The sequence below is a fragment of the Prionailurus viverrinus genome, chromosome C2 (genome assembly GCF_022837055.1).
Source record: "Prionailurus viverrinus isolate Anna chromosome C2, UM_Priviv_1.0, whole genome shotgun sequence".
Classification (NCBI taxonomy): domain Eukaryota; kingdom Metazoa; phylum Chordata; class Mammalia; order Carnivora; family Felidae; genus Prionailurus; species Prionailurus viverrinus.
This window is the reverse complement of record NC_062569.1, coordinates 99,652,410-99,678,871: the sequence shown is the minus strand read 5'-3', so window position 1 is coordinate 99,678,871 and position 26,462 is coordinate 99,652,410. Positions and strand designations below refer to the sequence as shown.

At 38.8% G+C, this 26,462-nt stretch overlaps 1 protein-coding gene across 4 annotated transcripts in view; it reads left to right on the top strand.

The window, feature by feature from the left end:
* The window catches only part of SIDT1 (SID1 transmembrane family member 1), a 112,824-nt gene that overhangs the window by 44,868 nt on the left and 41,494 nt on the right, over positions 1 to 26,462 (top strand). For 3 of the 4 annotated variants that reach the window (XM_047875146.1, XM_047875143.1, XM_047875145.1), the window contains 6 exons: positions 7,293 to 7,338; positions 11,188 to 11,289; positions 12,135 to 12,218; positions 13,704 to 13,791; positions 14,995 to 15,066; positions 15,484 to 15,577. In XM_047875146.1, the coding sequence (XP_047731102.1) occupies positions 7,293 to 7,338; positions 11,188 to 11,289; positions 12,135 to 12,218; positions 13,704 to 13,791; positions 14,995 to 15,066; positions 15,484 to 15,577 (486 nt within the window). The remainder of the gene's footprint in view (positions 1 to 7,292; positions 7,339 to 11,187; positions 11,290 to 12,134; positions 12,219 to 13,703; positions 13,792 to 14,994; positions 15,067 to 15,483; positions 15,578 to 26,462) is intronic. The other variant, XM_047875147.1, reaches the window with a different exon arrangement.

Sequence of the window (26,462 nt, the reverse complement as noted above, 5' to 3'; positions counted from 1 at the left end):
TATCATATTTGTAGTATATCATATTTACAAGATATTCCTTAATGCAAGAAGCATTACTGAAGATAGAGGGACAGTTCATATTTCTAAAAGAATCAATTTTAAATTTATATGCACCTGCTAACATGACTTCATAATATACAAACAAAAATTTCAGAATGAAAATAATTGGACTAATTTGCAATTGCAGAGATTTCTCTATAGATAATAGAATAAATAGACCAAAACATAATTAGATAGAACAGGCATTGGCAATCTATGGCCCACAGACTGGCCACTGGGTTTTGTAACTAGAGTTTTACAGGAACATAGCTGCACCCATTCATTTACATATTGTCTCTGGCTGCTTTCATACTACAATGACAAAGGTGAGTAGTTGGTTTGGAGGCATTATGGCCTGGAAGCCTAATGTATTTGCTATCTAGCCCTTTAAGATATAAAGAGCAAGTGAATATGAACAACAAGCTTGAACAAATTAATGTATTTAGGAAACTGTATCTCAAAATGATAGAAAGCCTAACCTTTTCAGGTGCACATGCAACATTTACTAGTTGCCAAGCTCTAATGCATGTCTTGATAGATATATTTAAAAGAACTGAAATCCTGTATATGGAATTGAGGTAGAAATCACCTACAAGATGATATCTATAAAAGTCTCCAAATGTTTGGAAACTAAGTAGCTTACTTCTAAATAAATTATGAGTCAAAGAGTAATTACCATAAAAATTAGAAAATATTTAGAAAAAAATGATAATGAAAATATGACATATCCAAACTTCTGGGATGCAGCTAAGCACTGCTTAGAGGCAAATGTATAGCTTCAAATGTATATGTTAAGAAAAAAGAATGGCTGAAAATCAGTGTGGTAAGTGTCCATTTCAAGAAGTTAGAAAATAAAACTCAAAGAAAGTAAAGGAAAGTAATAAAATAAGAGCATAAAACAATGAAATAGAGAACAAATCAACAGTGGACAGAACCAACCAAATCACAAGTCAATTATTTGAAATGACTAGTATTGTTTTTATACCTGTTTTTTAAAATATAATAAAGCAAGCCCATTGGAAAAAAAATAAGCAAGAGAGCTTAACAGACACTTTACCAAAGAAGGTATCCAAATGGTCCTAAAACCCAACCTTATCAGCTACCAAATTAAAACTATAAGGAGATTTCCCTACACGTACCAATTTCTATAATTTGTGAAGACTGACAATGCAATTTCACACCTACTTATTATAAACCCAACTCCTAAATATATAATTGTCCTATTCATCCCAGGGAATACTCTACAACAATAAAAATGAACAAACCATTGCTATACCTAGCAACATGGATAACTCTCACAAACACAATGTTAAGCAAAAGACACCAGACAAAGGGAATACATACTGTTTCGTTCCATTTATATGAAGTTTAAAAACAGGCAAAACTATTCTGTAATATTGGAAGTCAGGATAGTGGTAACTTTGAAGAGGAAAGAGGAAGTATATGGTTGTTTACCTGGTGAGGATTCGTTCAGATACATACTTATGACTTGTGCTTTTTTCATATGTTTTTTATGCTTCAATAAAAAGATTAATTTTTTTAAGCCAGAATATTTACAAATAGTATATAATACTCTGCAGTTTATTTTTGTAATCAGAATGTTTTGTTCTATTATAAATCTCACCTTAACTTTTCTAAGGCAGTTTATAAAGAAGTCGATAGCCAGTAGAGTTGCTAATAGGAATCGGATATTTACCTTGGTCTTCTGTGCAGCTCTTGACAATGTGTGCCCATAGCAATGGATGGACAGATGGAGGAGTGAATGGTTAGAAGGATGGAGGAGTAGTCACAGCATTTTTTCCAAGTCCCTCCATTAATTTTGGTGTAGAAAAAAGTGACATGGTAATTTCAAGAGCAAAAAACTCTCACTCCCACCCTCCCCCCAAAAAAGACAGAAAAGGTTTCTCTGATAGACAAAATCCACCCAGATCAACTAAGTCAGAGTTTCTAGGAGGGAGGTTTGAGCATTAGTATATATAATTTTAAAGTTCCCCTGGTGATTCTAATGTGTAGCCAGAGTTAAGAACCACTACCTCTAAGCAATTTCTAAATATGGTGCTTACATTTAATGATTTTAATACTTAACTATTTATGATATTAAACAATGTGGGAATTCACGGTGATACGTTTGAAGGAGGTTGTCGCACATTACTTGAACAGAGTACAGTTTGAACTTCAGAGAAGCATCGCATTTACTGATTGGTTCTGTGTCTTCGACCTGTGACTGTCATCTGGTGGCAGTGTACTTGAATTCTAGGGCTGGTTTTCCTGTGAGGCTAATTAGACCCTTTGGAGAACTGAATTCTGTGAAACTGAAATCATAAGGTCACAGGTCTGCGCAAGTGTTAATGAATGATATGCATGCTGCTGGAACTGCAAATCTGTTCCTCCGTGTTGTTTTCTGCTTCCACCTCTTATCATGTGATGACCTCAGCAACCAGACATTCAGAGCATTTCAAACTGTATGGTTACTAGGATTTTTATGAGAATAAGATAAGTCTGAGAAGAGATGGTTACTGAAATATGTTTGTCTCTTTTTCCTTGGCTCTGGTTTGTCCCACACCAACTTTGCTGGTGACTCAGAAATCCAGAGGATGATGATAACAAGCAGGAGCTGGGGACTGTGGTGAGATCTGAAGTCTAGGTGTTGGGAGAGATGCTGAAAAATCAACTCAAAAATTCCCAACATGGCAGTTTCTGTTGCAAGTTTTTGAGTGGCACACTAGAAGGTATATGAACCATGTTTCAGGATTTTTTTCTAGAAGCATATATTTTAACAATGAAAGGACCTTTTGAAATTGAATCCACTCACCTCATTGTTGCAAGTTTTTGAGTGGCACACTAGAAGGTATATGAACCATGTTTCAGGATTTTTTTCTAGAAGCATATATTTTAACAATGAAAGGACCTTTTGAAATTGAATCCACTCACCTCATTTTTACAGATGAGCAAACTGGTGCCCAGAGAGGTTAAGTGACTAATCCAAACACACAGCTAGGAAAGGATAAAATCAGGACTAGATGCTACTTCTGACTCCCAGCTCTGAGCAATTGCCACTATAATATGCTATTTCTACTTTGTGTTTAAAGCTGTCCTCCCACTGTTTATGTTGCCCTAAATATATTTCTCAATTCCATGAAGCATTTATTTCAATTGAGTCTTAAAAATAAAATTCTGTCTTAAAGCATTATTCCCTGCCATCCAACTATCCCTCACTCATGTTGCAGACAGGGAGGAGCAGGAGGCTGTTGGAGCAGGCAGGCACCTGATCATGGGCTGGGCAGAGCTCAGAAGGAGCGTGAAGAAATTCTGGCAGTTGTCTAAGTCGGAATGGTTGCGTGGAGGATTTGAAGGGGATGAAACTGGATGCAGAAAATTGAAGGAGGATGCAGCAGGCAAGATAATAATGAGATGAATGGAAGAATTTAGAGGTGACATTGACAAAACTTGATGGGGTATGAGGAGTAAGGGAAATGGGAGAGTCAAGGGTGGCCTGCTACCCCATAAAAGGTCACTAAGGGAAAATGAGAATGTTGAGGAAGGAAGGAAGAGAGGATAAGTTCACTCTGGGACATGTTGAACGTGATGTACAGATGCTTGGCAGGGTGTTGGATACACAGCAGCATGATGCTCAGAAGTAAGGTCTGGCTTACAGAGAGCATCCTGAGTAGAAGTGCTTCAAGGAGGCAGGTCCACGGTGCCTGAAGTGGAATTAAGAGGAGACAGGGTGGAGACACGGGTAGCAGTACCCAATCCTTGATTTTGAGATCTTCTATGCTTAACCAGGGAGTTTGGACTTCACCTTTCAGGTTACAGGCGCCACTAAAGGATTTCAAGCAACGGAATAAGATAAACAAATTTGATTTTTAGAGATGAATTTAGTAGTCACGTGGAAGATGAACTGGAGAGAGGAGAGGGCAGAGACATATAGACAAATGAAAAGTTATTTGAGTAGAGAAGAATAAACAATGATTAGGGACTGAATGTGTTATAGCAGCAATAAAGTTGTCAGGGAGAAAAGGGGTTAAGTAATATACATAAGGATAATTCACAAATTCAAAAAATACATGTGGCAGAATAAAAAATATATAGTCCTATATGAGTACCTGCAGCCTTTGACCCTCCTCCAGTCTTCTAATCAAGGATTTGAGTCTGTGTTGAGAGAGTTTTGAGTGAGATAGTTCAGCTACCAAGCTGTGAAAAGTGGTAGATTTTTTTGAGAAAATAGGTAAGTGAAGAGGCTTTTAGACCATTTGGTCATGTGTCACACTAGGTTATCACCCTTAAGTATTTGAGGGTAGACCACAGTAATGATTTCCGTTACTTTTCCAATTGTTTTCTTAGTGAATGCTATATTGGGCAAAGATAGTGCTTCAAGTGGGTCAGGTGCATCCAGGTTATATTTACACTAAGAGTAAGACTTGGTGATGAATCAAATGTGGAAGTCAATAAAAAGGGAGTCCAAGATGACTCCAGCAATGATGTCAGAAGTCTGGTGAGGTTTCCTACCAAAGAGACCTAGTGGCTCAGGAACAGGGAAATTACAGCACATTCCATTTTGATTACGTGCAGTTTGAATGTTTGAGGGATAGCCATGTGCAGAAGCCCAGCAAATAATTACTCCTCCATGACTGGAGTTCACGTGATAGCCCTGGGCTGGACATGGAAACCCAAGATTCACTGACATTTGTATGGATTTTGTGGCAACTGAATATACATTTAATATATAGTAATTAAATATAATGTTTACTATTATATTAATGACAAAGTATTAAATATAATATGTAATATATAATATTTAATTGCCATTATATATTGTATAGATATATAATGTACGTGGCTAAGGAAAATGAGAAGGTCAAGAATGGGACTGTGGGGAACGTACTTATGTAAGGGGTCGTCTGAGAAACAGAACTATCACAAGAAGCTGAGTAGGCATAGCCAAATGTGTGAGAGAAAACCCAAGGAAAGCAGGTGTCACATAGCCCAAGGGAGGAAAGTTTCAAGGCAGAGGGAGTGGTCGTCAGAGTCAAATGTCACAGAGAGGTAAAGAAAGTTAAGGACGAAGTCACTGGCTTTAGCAATTAGGAGGCGACTTACCCTCAGCAAAGGCAACTTCAGGGGGATGGTGGGAAAAGAATCCTGATGGCAGTGGGGAGAGGAAAAAACAAATGAGGGATGAGAGCGGAATACTATTTTAAGAAGCTAGTTTGTGAAGGAGAGGGAGAATATAAATGACATCAAAGGAGCAAAATATAGGAAAAAGGGAGGCATTTTGTTGGGGCGTTTTTGTTTACTATTTATTTTGAAAGTGGTTGAGATTTTAGTATATTTATAAACCAAGAGTGTATAAAATTTATAGGACTGTTGAATTTTGTAGAAGCAGAGTCCCAGAGGAGGGAAGAAAGGATAGGATATAGCACATCCATTCAGAGTTTGTACTTCTACTTAGACCAGAGCGATGAGGTGGAGGGTTACACATGACCAGAAGGTGGGTGGAAGGGTTGGGGTGAGCGAAGGGAGTTCATAACAGATGGCAGTAAGGAGATAACAGGGAATGATATTCTGAAGTCCATAGTCCAAATGAATAATAGGGCATAATTTCCTTCAACAAACAAAGTGGGGGTTTTGCACGCCCACTGGGCTCTGTGCCAGGGGCTGGCTATCCTAAGATGAAGAAGATGTCGTGTATCTCACAGTCCTCTCTGGTACCCACCTCAAAAACTACTTAGCTTTTGTCCCTGCCTGTCTTCCCACCTACCCTTTCTTCCAAACCCCCTTTCTTTTTTCTTCTGTTTTTTTCTTCTTCTCTTGTATGTATCTCTCCTCTCTCTTCTACCTTCTCCATGGGCCTCTCTCTTCCTCTTCTTTTCCTGCCTCCCTTATTTGCACACCCACCTCTCTTGACACCATCTGGTCTCTTTCTCTTCCCTCCTCCCTTAAACTAACCAAAACAGGGGAACAAAGTCAGCTTTTAGTTTTTATTTATCAAATAAACCTTTGTTTCCTGTGTTGAATTTTTTTAAACAAATAAGTTGAAATGTTTATACCTCTTTCTCTAGAGGTATATGAGAGTCTCAGTTAGCTTTGTTCTGTTGGTTAACGACTCTTGGTGATTTCAACCTCCCTCAGCCTCTGACAGGGCCCATGGGGAAGGAAGCAAAATGTTTCATCTGCAACAGACACGATGTTTATTTTACACACACTGTTGACTCTATGAGAAAGAGAGGACTTAAATGTGATAGTCTTAAAGAAAACAATGTTTTGGAAGTTTGTATGTGATTATACTGGTAAAGAAAACATAAAGGACAAGGGGAAAAAATCATATCAATGCCCACACTTTCAGAGTATAAAAAAGAAATTCCTGGCCAAAGAATACTGGTTGCATCTGGAAATCTCATGCTGTCTGTTGCTAGCCAAGAAAATCAGTGTCGTTTTCCTTCCCCTGACCTGGCAACGAACAGAATTGAAGGCCCCATGTTGCCCTGGTAATAGCAGATGACACAACACTACCCAGCCACGCACGGCACCAGGGTCCTGACTCTGGTTGTGGAATCTCAGGATCAAACACACAACTAGATTTGGCTTCGTTAGCTGACTTAGAGCCACAAGTTTTCCACTGTGCTTCAGCAGAATGAATCCTTGACACTGATATATCTGTTGAGAGTAAATACATACACATTGCACCCATTGTTAAATTCTGAGCCCAGTCTGCCAACAGCCTAAAATCGTTGGTCATTAAATTTAGAAACAGTGCTCAAGTTTTATGACTTCTAAACAACACCTCCAATTATAAACCTCTTGTTAAATGTCTTGACATGTCCTTTATAAAGGAATCTTTAATAAGGTTTTTAAAACTGTTTTACTTTTTGAAAAGGAAAACTAGCAGTGGGGAGAAAGACTTGTTAGAGAGCACCAAGGGATGAAGCTGGGAAGGGCCCCAGAAGAAGTTCAGGCTCAGGTTCCCCAAAATTCAGGCCAAACAAAGTAATTATTTCCATAGGCATGACATCATGGGTATATAGAGACATAAAATTGATCCCTCCCCAGTTTGATCATTCTTGAGAGTTGAAACCAAGTCCCCATGCAGTTTATTTGGTCAGTTTGACAGAACTAGAATTCCTTTCACAAAGAGTAAGGCTCTCCTTGCATCTAGTTTAGGGTGGTTTTCTTTTACATAAATATTTTTTGCTTGCTAACTTAGCTTTTCTCTCACTTTTCCCCCTTTTCTTTCTCCCACTTACATTTCTCAGGACAAATGTTGCCTTTCACTTCACTGCCAGCCCCTCTCAACCTCAGGTAAGTGAAGCATTTCAAGGTTATCATGATTCTACCTACTGACATTACCCAACAAACCCATGGTAATAGGCAGAGTCAGCATGTGGCATTGCCCTTGACCTTTCACAATTTGAGATATATTTGTATTTTTGGAATGTCGTTCATATTACTGGGACTTTAGACACAACATTCGATCTTATCCCCTTAACTGGTGTGAAATGAGAGGCATGACATTTGTTTGCAGATGTTCCTTGGCTCAACTGTTAGCAAACTGTGCATCTATTATGCACCAAGGACAGTACTAGACTGAACTAGGTGCTGAGGATATGATATGAAGAAGATGGAGATATAACTCCTGCCCTTATGAACCTTATTATCAAAATGGGGAGGGACAGGAAGTGGAAGGCCAAACACAAAACAGGTACACAAATAATTAATCAACTGAGAAATACAATAAAAATGGGACATACTTCAATTTCTAGAGTGTTATGGTATAATAGTTTCTCCTGTCATAAAGAGAGAACAGGAATGCTGACATTAGAAGAATTAGATATGTGTGTTGTGCTCTCCATTAAACCATAATCATAAGCAGAATAAATACATGAAAAAAATACATGAAAACTTTAAGCTGCTTTTCCATGGACACTTCTAGCTACCTTTTTATTTTTTCACAGCCTCTGAAAGAGTTAAGTCTATGCAATAGCAGGCTTATCACAGATTTATTTAATGTCCCGATATTTATTGTAAATCTTCTGTAGGCTGTAATACAGCTTAGGTCATAAGTGGCTACTTAATTTTTGCATTGAATGTATTAAAACTGGAATTGACACAATATATGGATACTGTTTAAATCTATTACAAGCACTTATGTGTTGGTAAATATTTAACAACCAGTTCCCAGAGAGAAACCCCTGATTTGTAGCATTTGCCCATTTCTGTGGTGTAAATACCTCCATTATGGCCAATCATAAGCTGCCAACATGATGCCCTTGAATACAGAGTTGGGATGAGATGTGCACAATCAGCCCCCCAAACCTGTGTGGGCCAACTCCCATGCATCTTTTAAGACTTCAATTTCCCATCAGTGAAGGCCTCCACAGTGCATATATACTGCCACCCAGTGACAAAAGAGGACTACAGGCCCACATGAATTGCCCTCAACATTTATTGGCCACTTAATTCATGAAATATGTGAAAGCACTAGTTGCTAGGTGCAATGGGAGATATCTGAAAAGAGAGGAAAAACTTACATCCCAACCACACAAAGAGTATAGTGTAATAGTGCTGTACGGAGATATACTAAATATGGTAACTAACTGAATGCTGAAATGCACTCTCAGTTTGTAGAAAATCAGTGATGAGGGGAGCCTGGGTGGCTCAGTGGGTTAAGCGTCCAACTTTGGCTCTGGTCATGATCTCATGATTCACGAGTTTGAGCCCCACATTGGGCTCTGTGCTGACAACTCAGAGCCTGGAGCCTGTTTCAGATTCTGTATCTCCTTCTCTGTCTGTCCCTCCCCCACTCGCTCTCCGACTCTCTGTCTCAAAAATAAATCAACATTAAAAATTTTTTTAAAAAAGAAAATCAGTGAGGATTATATATTATAGCTTTCTCTCATTTTAAAAAAGGTATGTAAATATGAAATTCTAAGTAGTTTTTAATTTTTTTTCAACGTTTATTTATTTTTGGGACAGAGAGAGAGACAGAGCATGAATGGGGGAGGGGCAGAGAGAGAGGGAGACACAGAATTGGAAACAGGCTCCAGGCTCTGAGCCATCAGCCCAGAGCCTGACGCGGGGCTTGAACTCACAGACCGCGAGATCGTGACCTGGCTGAAGTCGGACCCTTAACCGACTGCGCCACCCAGGCGCCCCTGAAATTCTAAGTAGTTTTATATAAACCTCAAACTAGAGTAAAACATACTTAAACTAAAAAACAAAATAGAAATTATTTGATATTTATGAAAGTTTTACTTTACTATTAACTGTTCCCATTTTGACCTAGATTTTATATCCCCTTCAACTGTAGGAAAGATTTTCTATTTATATAAAACCATCCAAATGACTGCACATTCTCACAGAACCTTGATTATCAGATAGAAGCAGGTTACAGAAACTGGGTGGGTAATGAAGACCCAAGATGGTGATTTGTGGCCTAAATTCCAGCCATTGCTTTGGGTACTTGTCATTTGCTTCTTTCTGATTGAAGTAGATTCTCGAGGCAAGGGTCAAAAGTATTTATTTGGGGTTTATGGTAATTTAGAGATAAAAGAAGACTGATAATATTTTGGCAAAAAGAGAAAGCTTCAGTAGATGTCTGATTTTTGCACAAAACCAATTCCTATAATAAAAAGAAATAGATATGATACTCATTATTGCTAACAGTAATCATAGCAATGCTCTTAGGTTACAAAGTTTGGCTTCCCTAGGAACCAAGAACACCTCTTGGGAATTCCAGACCATTCGCCTTTGGATAGACCTCTGTCTTACATGTATTGAATCAGGGTCCAAGATGAAAGGTCAAAATGAAGTGGGTTCTTAGAAGTGTTGCCATCTGTGACAAGGTGTGAACAGACTTCCAAACAGCAATGTTAATGACATTCCTTAATCTTGAGGTTATTTTTTTTCCCCATCAGAAGTCTTTGGATTATTGAAAAATATTCTATTTTTATTCTCTGATTCTCAGAATAAGGTTAGTAAAGAGGATGTTAGAATTCAAAATTAAGTTTTTACATGTTTTGCCTCTCCTTTAAACTGATAGATTTGTGGCGCCTGGGTGGCTCAGTCGGTTGAGCCTCCAACTTTGGCTCAGGTCATGATCTCAAGGTTCCTAAGTTTGAGCCCCACATCAGGTTCTGTGCTGTCAACACAAAGCCTGCTTCGGATCCTTTGCCCCCCACCCCCACCCCAGCTCTACTTCCCGCCCCTCAGCTCTCTCTTTTCTTCTTCTCTCTCAAAAACAAATAAACATTTAAAAAAAAAAAAACCTGATAGATTTATTAGAGTCCTAGGATATTGGGCTTGTTTTAGTTGGTATCCTCAAAATCTTAATCAGATATTTAATGTTAAGCTTCTCAACCAGCTACCACATTTATAATTATTGACAAAAGTCCCCTTTCTTCATTTATTAGCAATATGTTTAAAACTCAACGTTAATAAACGGTGGATTCATAATCTAATCTAGGTAAATGATATAACTTCTGATTTCCTGATTCTTATGATATCTGATAAATACTTTTAAAGAATATCTCAGTCTGCTCAAAATTGTGAACATATTTCAGGGGAATAGATGTAGTGCTTGATCTTTGAATGGAAATATTGTCTCTCTATATTCCAGCCAGGAAACAGATTCTTTAGCAAGAAGTCTAGGGGCCCAGTGGGCCTGGTAGTAATTCTCGCCTATAGGAAGGTGGTTAAGAATCTTGAAGAACCACTTATCTGCTTTTCAAAGTGGAATTTCCTATTTCAAAATGATCCCATGGAAGTAAATCTTGGCTCAGATTACATCTTGAATATCCCTAGTTCAAAGGGTTGGAGGGATTTTCTTAAGCAGAAACTGGAATGAAGTATACCCAAGTTTAGTTAGGAAAGAAATGCTAGCAAATGAAATGACATTGTCTGAAATGGCTACCTTGTTTTGTTCACTGCTTATCCCTAATAATCTGGCACAGAGCCCAGAGCCCTGCACAGAGCAGTTGCTCAATATGTATGAGATGAATGGCTGATGGAATGAATGGAGATTTACATCTGAACTTTGTGCCTTGTACTAGAAAGGAAACAATCCTATTCATGTAAATCTAGTTTTGAGTTCATATCTGTAAACATTACTTAGTATTAACAAATCATGTCTTTCTTTTTTCTTATTCTCAGTATTTTCTATACAAATTTCCTGATGATGTGGACTCAGTTATTATTAAAGTCAGGTCTGAAATGGCTTATCCATGTTCTGTTGTCTCAGTCCAGAATATCATGGTGAGTCTTAATAAATTGTCAGTTTTTCAATATGGAGCATTATGTTGTCACAGGGTAAATGAAAGAGAAGGGTGGGGACTATGTTGTCCTCTTACTATGTATCTCCTGCAAAACTGTTAAATAATAAAAACAGTATCTTGTGCACACAAGTGGATTGTCTGTTTGGAGACACTGATTTGGGGAGATAGAGAATAGTTGACTCCTCACCAAAATAAGCAATGGAAAGAAGGGAGGGAGGATTATGACAAAGAATAAGGAAGACCAAATTGTGGGCTGCAGAAGAAATATCGAAACCTATCATTTATTCTGTTTTAAAAGTCTTACTCTAGGGGCGCCTGGGTGGCGCGGTCGGTTAAGCGTCCGACTTCAGCCAGGTCACGATCTCGCGGTCCGTGAGTTCGAGCCCCGCATCGGGCTCTGGGCTGATGGCTCAGAGCCTGGAGCCTGTTTCCGATTCTGTGTCTCCCTCTCTCTCTGCCCCTCCCCCGTTCATGCTCTGTCTCTCTCTGTCCCAAAAATAAATAAACGTTGAAAAAAAAAAAAAGTCTTACTCTAACAATGGGCCCTTTTCTGCCTCAAATGTGTTAATAAAAAATGGGAAAGGTGTTATATACTTGAAGACCATCTTTTCAGTTCTTTTTGATATAAAGTGACCTTTAGAGGACTTTAGAAGGCAAGGCACTAAGCTTTAGGAGGACTGTTTCATGACTTTCCTCAGAGAAAACTTTTCATGCTTTCTGGCTTAGTAAGGAACCCCTTGCTCTGTGATCCTCTGGGTAGAATGTGTGTTGTGTGTAGTATGGCTTTAGTGATGCTTTCCTTTTTATCCTTCATGCATGTTGTAGTGCCCAGTATATGATCTCGACCACAATGTGGAATTTAATGGTGTCTATCAGTCCATGACCAAGAAAGCTGCCATTACACTGCAGGTGAGACATCACTTTGGTGGTCACTATTGTCAAAGACAATGCACAGTTTATAGTCAGGTTACCTGCTGGACGAGCATTCAAAACGTATTGTCATTCACTGTGTCCTTGGATCTCTTTCCTTTATGATTGGCTTTAAAACAAGGATTCCTATTCCTGAAATCAAAGACCAGGCCATGGTGGACAATAGTGCTCTGCCAGGGGCCCCATTACCTTATAGGGGGTCTTGGGAACCCATAATGCAGTGGGACATATAACTGACAGATTGCTTGGAGAGGTAAGGTGAGATGCCAGTGTACTTATTGGGAGATGCCGATTTAGTGTAAAGTTTATCTGATCCATTTAAAGCAATTAAACATATTCTAATACTCTGTATACCTGTAACAGTATCCAAAAAAGGACTTCAACTCTGGACAGAATGGATAGGTTCAAAGGAATATGGACCTCATGGGTATGGCCATTTGCCCTTTTGTTATTTGTAATTAAATTATTTCAATGGTAATTTTATAGCAAAAATGATTTTCAAAAAGATTCTGTCCCTGCCTTTAAGGTGGTATTTACTTAAGGTACCTACCACTTCATCTGTTCTCCAAAGTAAGGTGATACTGTCTACTAAAGGACAAAGAACGAGGGCTTCTGGGTGGCTCAGTCGATTAAGCTTCCAACTCTTGGCATTGGCTCTGGTCATGATCTCTCAGTTTGGGGGATCAAGCCCTGCATTAGGCTCCACGCCATCAATGTGGAGCCTGCGTGGGATTCCCTCTCTCTCCCTCTCTGCTCCTCCTTTGCTCACACTCTTGCTCTTTCAAAATAAATAAGTAAACATTAAAAAAAAAAAAGAACAAAAAATGAGGATTTAGCTATCAAATGTAAAAACTTCTCTTAGGCTTTGATTTCCTAGTGCCTCAGTTTTGATAATCCCACATCTCTGCTCCTGTTCACTGGTGAATAAGGAGACTGGGACACAGAGAAGCACACTTAGAGAAAGTCAAAGCCAAGACTATAACCCAGGTCTCACTTTTGCATCCCTAACCTAAATTATTTAACTGTGACTGTTGACTGTTAGGAAAGTCATGTATCATTGGATTTTCAAATAATAAAACCTGAACATAGTGAACCCAAAACAGACTAAAAATAAAGTATGTTAATTTTAAACATATAAAGTACAAGTATTATTATTAAACATAGGCTGTTGACATATTTTTTTACATGGGGCCTATTACAGTTCTAAGCACATAAGTGGGCACAAGATACATTGAGATTAGAATAGTGTACCTGTTTAATTTTTTGGATTTAACAATTATTTTATTGTGGCTAAACTCTGGAGTAGATGATAGGTATCTGAAAGTTCTTTCTAAGAAACTAGGGGCAGGGGTGAATTTTACTTTTCTTCTCTTTCATCTCTTTCTGCTCCCACCCCCACCACCATGGACTTTCTCCCCTCTTGCTATCCTTTCTTGCTATCATAAGTTGTTATGTCTTATGCAGAAGAAGGATTTTCCAGGCGAGCAGTTCTTCGTGGTATTTGTGATAAAGCCTGAAGATTATGCCTGTGGAGGATCTTTCTTTATCCAGGGTAAGAGATAGTGAGGAATGTTTGCGACTTAGAAAAACCTAATGAAATGGAAGAGAAGGGAAGCCAAAAGCTCCCCATGGCCCCTTACTACCATCTCTAATTCTCATTGGGAATCATCAGCAGTAACTTGCAAGGCAGTCTGAGAGATCTTTGGAAAAAAAAAAAACATAGGGAAGAAAATGATAAATCTAAAAGGATTACTGATACTACAAAATGTCATTTAGTGCACTACACCTTTTCAAAGTCTTGGGCTCTATCAGACCATGTGAGGTATATTCACTCAGTTTGCCTTTTACTCAACAAATATTTGCTGTTGTGAAATAATGATTTTATGTAGCATATCAAGGTCCACTGTCTAAGACTGGTTTGGTAGCCAGCAGTAATGGAGCCATTTGTGTTAATCAGTAGTCCTCATTTCCACAAGGACATACAAGGAAAATTCAGAGTTCTCAATTTCAGTTGCCAAAATTATACCTTGCAAGATAGTAAGAAAGCAAAGCAGGACCATTTATCCCAATGACAGGGACTGTGTGTAATACCCTTAGGCATAGTACAAATGGCTATGGGTAACTACCCAGTCACTACTGTGGGAATGCAAGAGGCTATTGATTGAAAACACAGACCCCCAGCAACTGATGAGCCACATGTGATCAACACAGAGGGTGTTTAATGTTCAGTATAATATGGTTCTCTTGACATTCATGTGAGATGTATTCTTCATGTATTCTTTAATCTCTTGATTACCTAACTCTAGAGTTTTGCCAGTGTCCAATGTTCTTTGGCAAACTACAAGTCATTTTATGACTATGTAACAAAAAAAAATTTTTTTTTCACTGGCTAGAATAATGCAAAGCAAAAGACAAGACAGCTTTCTATTTTTGTAGCCATTTTCTTCAGATGTCTATGGCACATTGGGCCACATGGATATCAGAGGATGAGTCAAGCTTTCTTTACTCAAGAAGGGAGGCTACAGTCTCACTTCTTCAATACTACCAAAAATGCAGTGAGGCAAAGGCTATCGTGAAAGTTTAGCCAAAAGCCATATTAGATAGTTTGCAGCTTTGGGAGTTAGGTTTTCCTCTAGTTCTTGCTAAAAGAAAATTCAACAAACAGAGCTAATTGTGGACAGTTTTTGAACAACTGTTCAGATGAGAGGCCAAGAACCAAGTATCTGATCTATATTGCCTTTTTCTTTTTTACCAGAAAAGGAGAACCAAACCTGGAATCTACAACGAGCAAAGAACCTTAAAGTGACCATTGTTCCTTCCATTAAAGGTCAGTATTGGCTCTAGGATTCCATGGAAAGATTTCTATGTCCGAAGGCAATCATATACTTCAACACTAATGTCATCCTTCCAGAGAAACATCATAAGAAAACTAATATTTACCTTGGAGATAGAAGAGAGAATCAAAGCATGTTGTTAAATCTCTTCCAGAAAGAAAGGGAACTCAATTATGACATTGTATACAGGAAGTCCCTTCCTGGCTTCCACTGGGAAGTCATCACTGTGATAGGTAGCCATTTGTGGAGAATGTCTGAGTGACCTTCAGTAGCTTTGCTGCTTTGAATGGAATTATATTAGGACTTAAGAGTGGGTGTGATGGAGATGAGCCCTTGAAGCCATCCTGTCCCGAACATGGTTCTCTTTTTTCCTGAGGACACCCTGACCAAAGTTGTTTCTCTTCCCACAGAAACTATTTATGTGAAATCCATCCTTCTCAGTTTCCTCATCTTCTTCTCCTTCTACTTGGGATGCCTGCTTATTGCGTTTGTTCATTATATCAGGTAGGTCAAGAGTATCAAGAAATGTTAACTCCCTTTGCCTGTCTCTGTGTGGTGAGTAGAGCATTAGGCTTTACAGCCATATTGACCAGATTCAACTCTACCTCAACCACTAACTGTGTGACCTTGGGCTAGTTACTTAACCTCTCTGTGCTTCAGTTTCCTCCTCCTCAAAAATGAGATAATAATTTACCTCATAGAATTGTATAGCTGCAGTGTTTACGTCAATGTCCTGCACAGAGTGAGTACTGTTTAGAGTATTAGTTATTTTCATAGTTAATAAAACCTCAACAGAAAGACAGCTTGGGTATTTTTTTGGATCAGGAAATACTGTAAACCCTATGGAATGTAGGAAATGAGGAGTTCTTCCTACTATGGAGATTTAGGAACAGCTTTAAAAATTCCATCAACAAGTAAATTTAATGTCTAAAATAAACCTTGAGGTATAATAAATAGCAGGAGTGATGTGCTTTGATATTGCATTGCCAAGTGCTTTCTTACTATTATAGCATCAATTTTCCAGTAAAATGTCCCTTGAAGGGAAAAAAAAAAAGGAAATTATTATATTGTAATTTGACTAAGACAATTTCCCTTCCCAAGAGATTGGAGCCCCTAATAAAAAGAGCTCCAGTTTTTCCTGGTGTCTCTGAGCAGGCCCAAACATTGAAAATTCTGTACTTTGTTGTGGTCTCTGTGGAGCAACTACAAAAGAATGGCAGAAGGCCTACAATAAACAAATGTTCTTTCCCCTCTTGAACATCTGAAGAAAACAAAGCCAGCCCAGAGTTTTCAGACTATTGGGCAATTTAACAGCATCAGTAGAAAAAAATAATTCTCTTCTGTGACTTTACAAAGCTTTTCAGTTGAGAAATTGAATTTTAAAACCCTGGGACTACCATTAACCATATCTAGAACAATTTGAGCATCAGAATACTTAAGGAGAGTAATAAATTATAAACCATTGAGAAAAGCAGAAATTCATGAATCCATATTGATGGAGGAAGGAAGGAAGGAAGGAAGGAAGGAAGGAAGGAAGGACCTAAATATCTCCAGATACAATCCAAAGTCAATAAAACAGGTATACATTGAGGAAGCGAGTCATTAGCAAATGCCCACAGTATAAGGAAGAACTCTTGCCTACATAAGAATGCCAAAAGCTGACTGGAAAAAATGGAGGGAGTGCTGGTATTGGAAAATCATCATCCTGAATATATCAGGTTAAGAATAATTAGTGGATACTAAAACTAAGAGGAAAATCTGATGAAAATCAAAATATATGCATGACCATAAAGTGTATCCCCACAAGTTGCTTAGTTATTCTAAGGGAAAACATAGTAACTATACAATGGAGAACTCAGACAAGGATTGACTGACTGGGTGATCAAAATTAATGTGAGCAAGGGGAAGGTAAGACACTGTGTGCCTCCACATGTGACAATCTGAGGACACAGCACTACTCATGCAGTATTCCAGCCAGAAATACATATTTTGAATATAATCCTGAGGAAAAATCAAACTACCCCAAAATGACAAGCATTCTATTAAAGACAAATGAAAGGCTGTGCAAATGATCCAGATTGAAGGAGACTAAAGAGATATGGGCTAAAGACAACACCTGGTCTCAGATTGGATGTTTTACTAGAAGAATATACTATAACGGACATTATTGGGTCAATTGACAAAATTATAATACAGACAGATTAGAGTATCTTATCAATGCTAGATTTGCTGAATTTGACAACTATACTATGGTTAGGTATGAGAATATCTTTATTCTTTGGAAATATTTAGGTCGCCTGGCTGGCTCCGTCAGTAAAGCATGTGACTCTTGATCTTGGGGTTGTGTGAGTCAAGACCCACATTGGGCATAGAGCTTACTTTTTAAAAATGGAAATATTTAAGAATAAAAGTTCATGACATATGCAACTTACTTTCAAATGGTCCAAAAATTATATATAATATATATAACATATAGTTATATACATATACACACATACAGAATGATAAAGCAAATGGGATAACATGCTAACAAATGAATCTAGATAAAGCATATGTGAGTATTCTATATTTTATTCTTATTCTTACAACTTCTCTGTAAATTTGAAGTTATTTTCTAATAAGAAATTAAAAACAAGAACCCCAGTTCACAGGCAAATATATCTTGAAAGTATATACATTAACTGATTATCAGCCCACTTAATTTATTAGATCATAATCACTGACATTTACTAGGCACCGTGATTATCTGAGATTATCTCAATTGATGCCCTACCACAAGCACTAGTATTATCACCATTTGACAGTTAAGGAAATTGAGGCACAGAGAGGTGAAGCAGTTTGACCACAGATTCACAGCCAGTAAATGAGGGAGCTGGGATTTGCCTGGATTTCCAGGCAACGTGGCTCCAGAGCCTTACTTATGAAGCAGGCTGGTCAATACAGGTCTCGAGTGGTAAGGGCATGCGAGGGAGGGCAGTCCTGATCAAGGAGGGCAGACCAAAAGCCTGGTACCCCAGCATGGATTCAAATGGAAAAGGATCCCAAAAGCTGTCAATTTGGACTCAGATGAACTCCAAGATCATGGAAAAAGAAGTTCATCTCTTATGCTCTCTTAGGAAGACTGTCTCTACTCCTGATGTTTTAGATTTTAGAAAATATGATTTCACTTCTTTAGTTAGCTAGCATGCATAATCAGCATACAGACAAAAAAAGTAGAGACGGATATCAATGTCCCTGACATTGTCATGCAGCTACAGCAGGAAGTACAGGTTTTGAAAGCTGTGGTATAAGGCTTTGTTGAAACCTCTGGCTGCCAGGTTATTTTGCTATAGTCAATCGCACAAGCATAGATTCTTCCCAAATACAGAGAAAGTGAAAATTGAAATCTGGAGACATAAGAACCATTTGGCATTCTAAATAAAATAATAGACTGAGGAAAAATGCTAACAGAACTCTTTCTCATTGAACTAAGCAAAAATAACAAAGTTTTCTACAGAACCAAATGAAACTAGTCCTGGAGCATAACGCCATTTGCTTGATAAGTTCTCTGTACTTTATTATTAGTACACATGGGATTTGTAGTACATGCTATGAAATTAGGATGAAAATATGGATAAGAGACATGGCCCTGCTCTCAGGAAGCTAAGAATCCAAAGTATTAGCTATACTGGCTTGAATCTAAACACCATCCCCCTCCCATTGCCAGCCACAATCCATTCAGCAAGTATGTAAGGAGTCACTACAGTAAATGTGCAGGACCGGGGCCAAACACTGGATACATGTTCTCTTATTCATTTCTTTCAACCACCCTACCAGACATTGAGTTCAAACTGCACAACCCTGAGTACTCATCCCTCCCTTGATTCTTGCATCAGTTATCTGTGGCCACAATAATGCTGCATAAAAATCAACCATAAAAGCTCCAATGGCATACAGAAATAGTTAAGTTTACTTACAAATCTCTGGGCCAGCAGGATGACACTGCTAATCCGGACCGGGCTCAGAGGTCGCAGTTGGGTGTGGCTATAGAGTGCTATCACCTGGCGTCAGCTAGGCCTCAGCTGCACGTGGTCTCCCAAATTCCAGCAGGCTAGCCCTTGTTTGTTGTATTGCCAAGAGAGATAGCAGAAGACTTTAAGGCCTCCTTAAGATGTAGGTTCAGAAGTGGCATGATATCACTTCTCCTTTCTATTAGCCAAAACAAGTATGAGGGCAGTCCAGACTCAAGAGGTGAACACACTAACTCCACCTTTTGATTTAAGGAGCTAAATACAAGATGAGGTGTAGCCATTTTGCAATCAATCTAGCAGAGTTCTCATTTACTATCTTCTCCTTTGCTCACTGGATACAGCCTGCCTCAGCCTAGCTTTACTAAATCATTTAACCTCTACTGAAGAATCTTATCAGCTCCTAAATCTATAGCAAATGTGGGTACAGCCTGTTAGCACAAACATGTCATTTTTTCTTTTAATGTTTTATTTATTTTGAAAGAGCACAAGTGGGGAAGGGGCATAGAGAGAGAGGAGGATAGAGGATCTGAAGCAGGCTCTTCCATGAAAGAAGTGAGCCCGATGTGGGGCTTGAACTCATAAACTGTGAGATCATAACCTGAGCTGGAGTTGGACGTTCAACAAAATGAACCACCCAGGTGCCCCCAACACATCATCTTTTATGAGTGCATATAATTGCTTGCCACTTAATCTCACTAGGATTGTTTTAAAAAGGGATTTCAACAGGTGTTGGTGAGGATGTGGAGAAAAAGGGACCCTCGTGCAATGTTGGTGGAAATGCCAACTGGTACAGCCACTGTGGAAAACAGTATAGAGATTCTTCAAAAAGTTAAAAATAGAACTACTCTACAACCCAGCAATTACACTACTAGGTATTTACCCAAAAAGTACAAACGCACTAATTGAAGAGTATTATGCTAAGAAAGAATTACAGGCCAATATCCCTGACGAACCTGGCTGCAAAAATTCTCAACAAGATACTAGCAAATCATATTCAACAATACATTAAAAGAATTATTCACCATGATCAAGTGGGATTTATTCCTGGGCTGCAGGACTGGTTCAATATTTGCAAATCAATCAACATAATACATCACATTAAGGGATAAAAAGAAGGGATCACAAGAAGGGATAAAAACCATATGATCCTGTCAATAGATGCAGAAAAAACATTTGACAAAATACAGCATCCTTTCTTAATAAAAACCCTCAAGAAAGTCAGGATAGAAGGAACATACCTTAACATCATAAAAATCATATATGGTTTTATACAGCTTTATACAGCTAATATCATCCTGGAAGCTTTCCCCTGAGATCAGGAACACAATGGGGCTGTCCACTCTCCCCACTGTTGTTCAACATAATGTTGCAAGTCCTGGCCTCAGCAATCAGACAATGAAATTAAATAAAAGGCATCCAAATTGGCAAAGAAGAAGTCAAACTTTCACTCTTCGCAGATGACATGATGCTTTTCATGGAAAACCCAAAAGACTCCACCAAAAAACTGCTAGAGCTGATACGTGAATTCAGCAAAGTTGCAGGATATAAAAGCAATGTACAGAAATCGGTTGCATTTCTATACACCAATAATGAAGCAACAGGAAGAGATATCAAGGAATTGATCCCATTTACAATTGCGCCAAAAACCATAAAATACCTAGGAATAAACTCAGCCAAAGAGGTAAAAGATCTGTATGCTGAAAACTATAGAATGCTTATGAAAGAAATTAAAGAAGACACAAAGAAATGGAAAAACATTCCAAGCTCATGGATTAGAAGAACAAATATTGTTAAAATGTCAATACTACCCAAAGCAATCTGCACATTCAGTGCAATCCCTATCAAAATAGCACCAGCATTCTTCACAGAGCTAGAATAAACAATCCTAAAATTTATATGGAACCACAAAATACCCTGAAGAGCCAAAGTAATGTTGAAAAAGAAAACCAAAGCTGGAGGCATCACAATCCCACACTTTAGCCTGTACTACAAAGCTGTAATCATCAAGACAGTATGGTATTGGCACAAAAACAGACACATACATCAATGTAATAGAATAAAGAACCCAGAAATGGACCCACAAATATATGGCCAACTAATCTTCGACAAAGCAGGAAAGAATATCCAATGGAATAAAGACAGTCTTTTAGCAAATGGTGCAGGGAGAACTGGACAGCAATAAACAGAAGAATGAAACTAGGCCACTTTCTTACACCATACACAAAAATAAATTCAAAATGGATGAAAGACCTAAATGTGAGACAGGAAACCATCAAAATCCTACAGGAGAAAACAGGCAGCAACCTCTTTGACCTCGGCCATAGCAACTTCCTACTTGACATGTCTCCAGAGGCAAGGGAAATAAAAGCAAAAATGAACTATTGGAACCTCATGAAGACAAAAAGCTTTTGCATAGCAAAGGAAAAAATCAACAAAACTAAAAGCTAACAGATGGAATAGGAGAAGATACTTGCAAATAACATATCAGATAAAGGGTTAGTATCCAAAATCTATGAAGAACTTACAAACTCAACACCCAAAAAACAAATAATCCGGTGAGTAAACGGGCAGAAGGTGTGAATAGACACTTTTCCAAAGAAGACATCCAGATAGCTAATAAGACACATGAAAAGATTTTCAACATCACTCATCATCAGGGAAATACAAATCAAAACCACAGTGAGATACCACCTCACACCAGTCAGAAGGGCTAAAATTAATAAGTCAGAAAACAGTAGATGTTGGCGAGGATGTGGAGAAAGGGTAACCCTCTTACACTGTTGGTAGGAACGCAAATTGGTGCAGCCACTCTGGAAAATGGTGTGAAGCTTCCTCAAAAAATTAAAAATAGTACTACCTTATGACCTAGCAATTGCACTACTAGGAATTTATCCAAAGATAAATTTTTATAGCAATGTTTATAACATCACTAATAACAATAGTCAAATTATGGAAAGAACCCAAATGTCTATCAACTGATAAATGGATTAAGAAGATGTGGTTTATGGCACAAAAACAGACACATAACCAATGGAATAGAATAGAAACCCCAGAACTAGACCCACAAACGTATGGCCAACTCATCTTTGACAAAGCAGGAAAGAACATCCAATGGAAAAAAGACAGTCTCTTTAACAAATGGTGCTGGGAGAACTGGACAGCAACATGCAGAAGGTTGAAACTAGACCACTTTCTCACACCATTCACAAAAATAAACTCAAAATGGATAAAGGACCTGAATGTGAGACAGGAAACCATCAAAACCTTAGAGGAGAAAGCAGGAAAAGACCTCTCTGACCTCAGCCGTAGCAATCTCTTACTCGACACATCCCCAAAGGCAAGGGAATTAAAAGCTAAAATGAATTACTGGGACCTTATGAAGATAAAAAGCTTCTGCACAGCAAAGGAAACAACCAACAAAACTAAAAGGCAACCAACGGAATGGGAAAAGATATTTGCAAATGATATATCGGACAAAGGGCTAGTATCCAAAATCTATAAAGAGCTCACCAAACTCCCCACCCGAAAAACAAATAACCCAGTGAAGAAATGGGCAGAAAACATGAATAGACACTTCTCTAAAGAACACATCCGGATGGCCAACAGGCACATGAAAAGATGCTCAATGTCGCTCCTCATCAGGGAAATACAAATCAAAACCACACTCAGATATCACCTCACGCCAGTCAGAGTGGCCAAAATGAACAAATCAGGAGACTATAGATGCTGGAGAGGATGTGGAGAAACGGGAGCCCTCTTGCACTGTTGGTGGGAATGCAAATTGGTGCAGCCACTCTGGAAAACAGTGTGGAGGTTCCTCAAAAAATTAAAAATAGACCTACCCAGGGGCGCCTGGGTGGCGCAGTTGGTTGGGCGTCCGACTTCAGCCAGGTCACGATCTCGCGGTCCGTGAGTTCGAGCCCCGCGTCGGGCTCTGGGCTGATGGCTCAGAGCCTGGAGCCTGTTTCCGATTCTGTGTCTCCCTCTCTCTCTGCGCCTCCCCCGTTCATGCTCTGTCTCTCTCTGTCCGAAAAATGAATAAACGTTGAAAAAAAAAAAAATAGACCTACCCTATGACCCAGCAGTAGCACTGCTAGGAATTTACCCAAGGGATACCGGAGTACTGATGCATAGGGGCACTTGTACCCCCATGTTTATAGCAGCACTCTCAACAATAGCCAAATTATGGAAAGATCCTAAATGTCCATCAACTGATGAATGGATAAAGAAATTGTGGTTTATATACACAATGGAGTACTACACGGCAATGAAAAAGAACGAAATATGGCCCTTTGTAGCAACGTGAATGGAACTGGAGAGTATTATGCTAAATGAAATAAGCCATACAGAGAAAGACAGATACCATATGTTTTCACTCTTATGTGGATCCTGAGAAACTTAACAGAAACCCATGGGGGAGGGGAAGGAAAAAAAAAAGAGGTTAGAGTGGGAGAGAGCCAAAGCAGAAGAGACTCTTAAAAACTGAGAACAAACTGAGGGTTGATGGGGGGTGGGAGGGAGGGGAGGATGGGTGATGGGTATTGAGGAGGGCACCTTTTGGGATGAGCACTGGGTGTTGTATGGAAACCAATTTGACAATAAATTTCATATATTGAAAAAAAAAGAAGATGTGGTTTATATATACAATGGAATACTACTTGGCAATGAAAAAGAATGAAATCTTGCCATTTGCAACAACATGGATGGAACTGGAGGGTATTATACTAAGCAAAATAAGTCAGAGAAAGACAGATATCATGTGATTTCATTCATATGTGGAATTTGAAAAATTAACAGATGAACATGGGGAAGGGAAGGAAAACTAAGGTAAAAACAGAGAGGGAGACAAACCATAAGAGACCATAAATACAGAGAACAAACTAACAGTTGATGGGGATAGTGGGCTGGGTTAAATGGGTGACCAGCATTAAGGAGGGCACTTTTCGGGATGAGCACTGGGTGTCATATGTAACAGATGAATCACTGGGTTGTACTCCTGAAGCCAAGACTACACTGTATGTTAACTAACTTGAGAATAAAACAATAAAATAAGGTTTTTTTTTTTTAAAAAAAAAGAGTATTATGCCACGTGAAATAAGTCAGAGAAAGACAAATACCATATGATTTCACTCGTGTAGAATTTAAGAAACAAAACAAATGAGCAGACAGGGAAAAAAAGAGAGACAAGCCAAGAAACAGACTCTTAACTACAGAGAACAAACTGATGGTTACCAGAGGAGGGGGGGTACGAGGGAAGGGTGAAACAGGTGATGGGGATTAAGGAGTGCACTTGTTGTGATGAGCACAGGGTGATGTATAGAAGTGTTGAATTACTGTACTGTACACGTGAAACTAAGATTGCACTGTACATTAACTAACTAGAATTTAAATAAAAACTAAAAAAGGGGACACACATACCCCTATATTTATTGCAGCACTATCTACAATAGCCAAATTATGGAAGCAGCCCAAGTGTCCATCAACTGATGAATGGATAAAGAAGACGTGGTATATATACAGTGGAATATTATTCAGCAATAAATAAAAAAAGAAATGAAATTTTGCTGCTTGGAACAACATGGATGGAGCTAGAGAGTATAATGCTAAGTGAAATAAGTCAGAGAAAGACAAATACCATATGATTTCACTGTTGTGTGGAATTTAAGAAACAAAACAAACAAGTAGAAGGGGCTGGGGAAGAAAGAGAGGCAAACCAAGAAACGGACTCTTAACTATAGACAACAAACTGATGGTTACCAGAAGGGAGGCAGGTAGGGGGATGGGTGAAATAGGTGAAGGGAATTGGGTACACTTACCGTGATGAGCACTGAGTAATGTATAGAAGTGTTGAATCACTATATTGTACACCTGAAACTAATATAACACTGTGTGCTAACTGTACTGGAATTAAATTTAAAGCTTAATTTTTACCAAAAGGGACTTAACCATAGCCTCATTTGCCAGCTAGAACAGTCAGGCCAAATTGTAACCATTCTTAATAATCTGCCTTGCTCGGTCAACAAATATTTAGTTATCATTTTCTATGTGCCAGGCTCTGTCCTAGCGTTCAGGGATACAGTGGTGAACGAGACAGTCCAGATCCCTGCTCTAACAGACTTTACATTGTACAGAGGGGAAACATATAAGCAAGCAAGTATTAATAAAGCAAATAATTTCAGCTAGTGACAGGAGGGAAAAAAAAACACTGTAGTGTGAGAGGGAATGGTTGGATTGGGAATCTACATTAGATTTGATTTGTTCAGCAAGGAAGATATCTCAGAAGGAAGACTTTAATAGGAAGAAGAGGCTAGCCATGTGAGGATCTGGGGAGAGAGTGGCCCAGGCAGAGAACAAGAGCAAAGGCCCTGGGGTGCCTGTGTGGCTCAGTCACTTGAGCATTCGACTCGGACTTAGGTCATGATCTCACTGTTGGTGGGTCTGTGCTCCGGGTTGGGCTCTGTGCAACAGCTCCAGAGCCTGGGGCCTGCCTCAGATTCTGTGTCTCCCTCTCTCTCTGCCCCTCCCCCACTTGTGCTCTGTCTCTCAAAAATAAATTAAAAAAAAAAAAAACACTCAAAAAAAAAAAAAGAAAAGAAAAGAAAAAGAGCAAAGGCCCTGAGGCAGGGATGAATTTGCTGTCTCTAGGAACAAAAGAGGTATAAAGAGAAGTTCTTCCACCAGACATACCAGGATCTGGGGTGTGCAATTTTCTAGAGTCTCTGTCTAGACGTAAGAGTATGTATGAAAGCACAAACACATCTAATCCCTAACTTTCCTCCTCCCTGACCAACCTCACATCCAAAAGGGAAGTTCATTTTGCGAGAAGACAGTGATTCACATTTTAATGTTTGATAGATGTTCCCAAATGATATATCTGGCTTTTTTAGTAATAGTTTTATTGAGATATAATTCACAGACCACAAAATTCACCCTTTTAAAGTATAAAGTTCAATGACTTTTAGCATATTCACAGTTGCACAACTGTCTAATTTTAGTATACTCACAGTTGCACAACTGTCTAAAACCACTATCTAATTTTCATCACCTCCAAAAAGAAATCCTGAGTTTATCAAGATTACAGGATACAAGATCAATATACAAAAGCCAGTTTTATTTCTATTCACTGGCCATGACTAATCCAAGCATGAAATTAAGAAAATAATTCCATTTACAATAGGATCAAAAATAATAAAATACTTAAGAATAAATTTAACAAATTAAAGACTTGTACATTGAAAATGACAAAACAGGGGCGCCTGGGTGGCGCAGTCGGTTAAGCGTCCGACTTCAGCCAGGTCACGATCTTGCGGTCCGGGAGTTCGAGCCCCGCGTCAGGCTCTGGGCTGATGGCTCAGAGCCTGGAGCCTGTTTCCGATTCT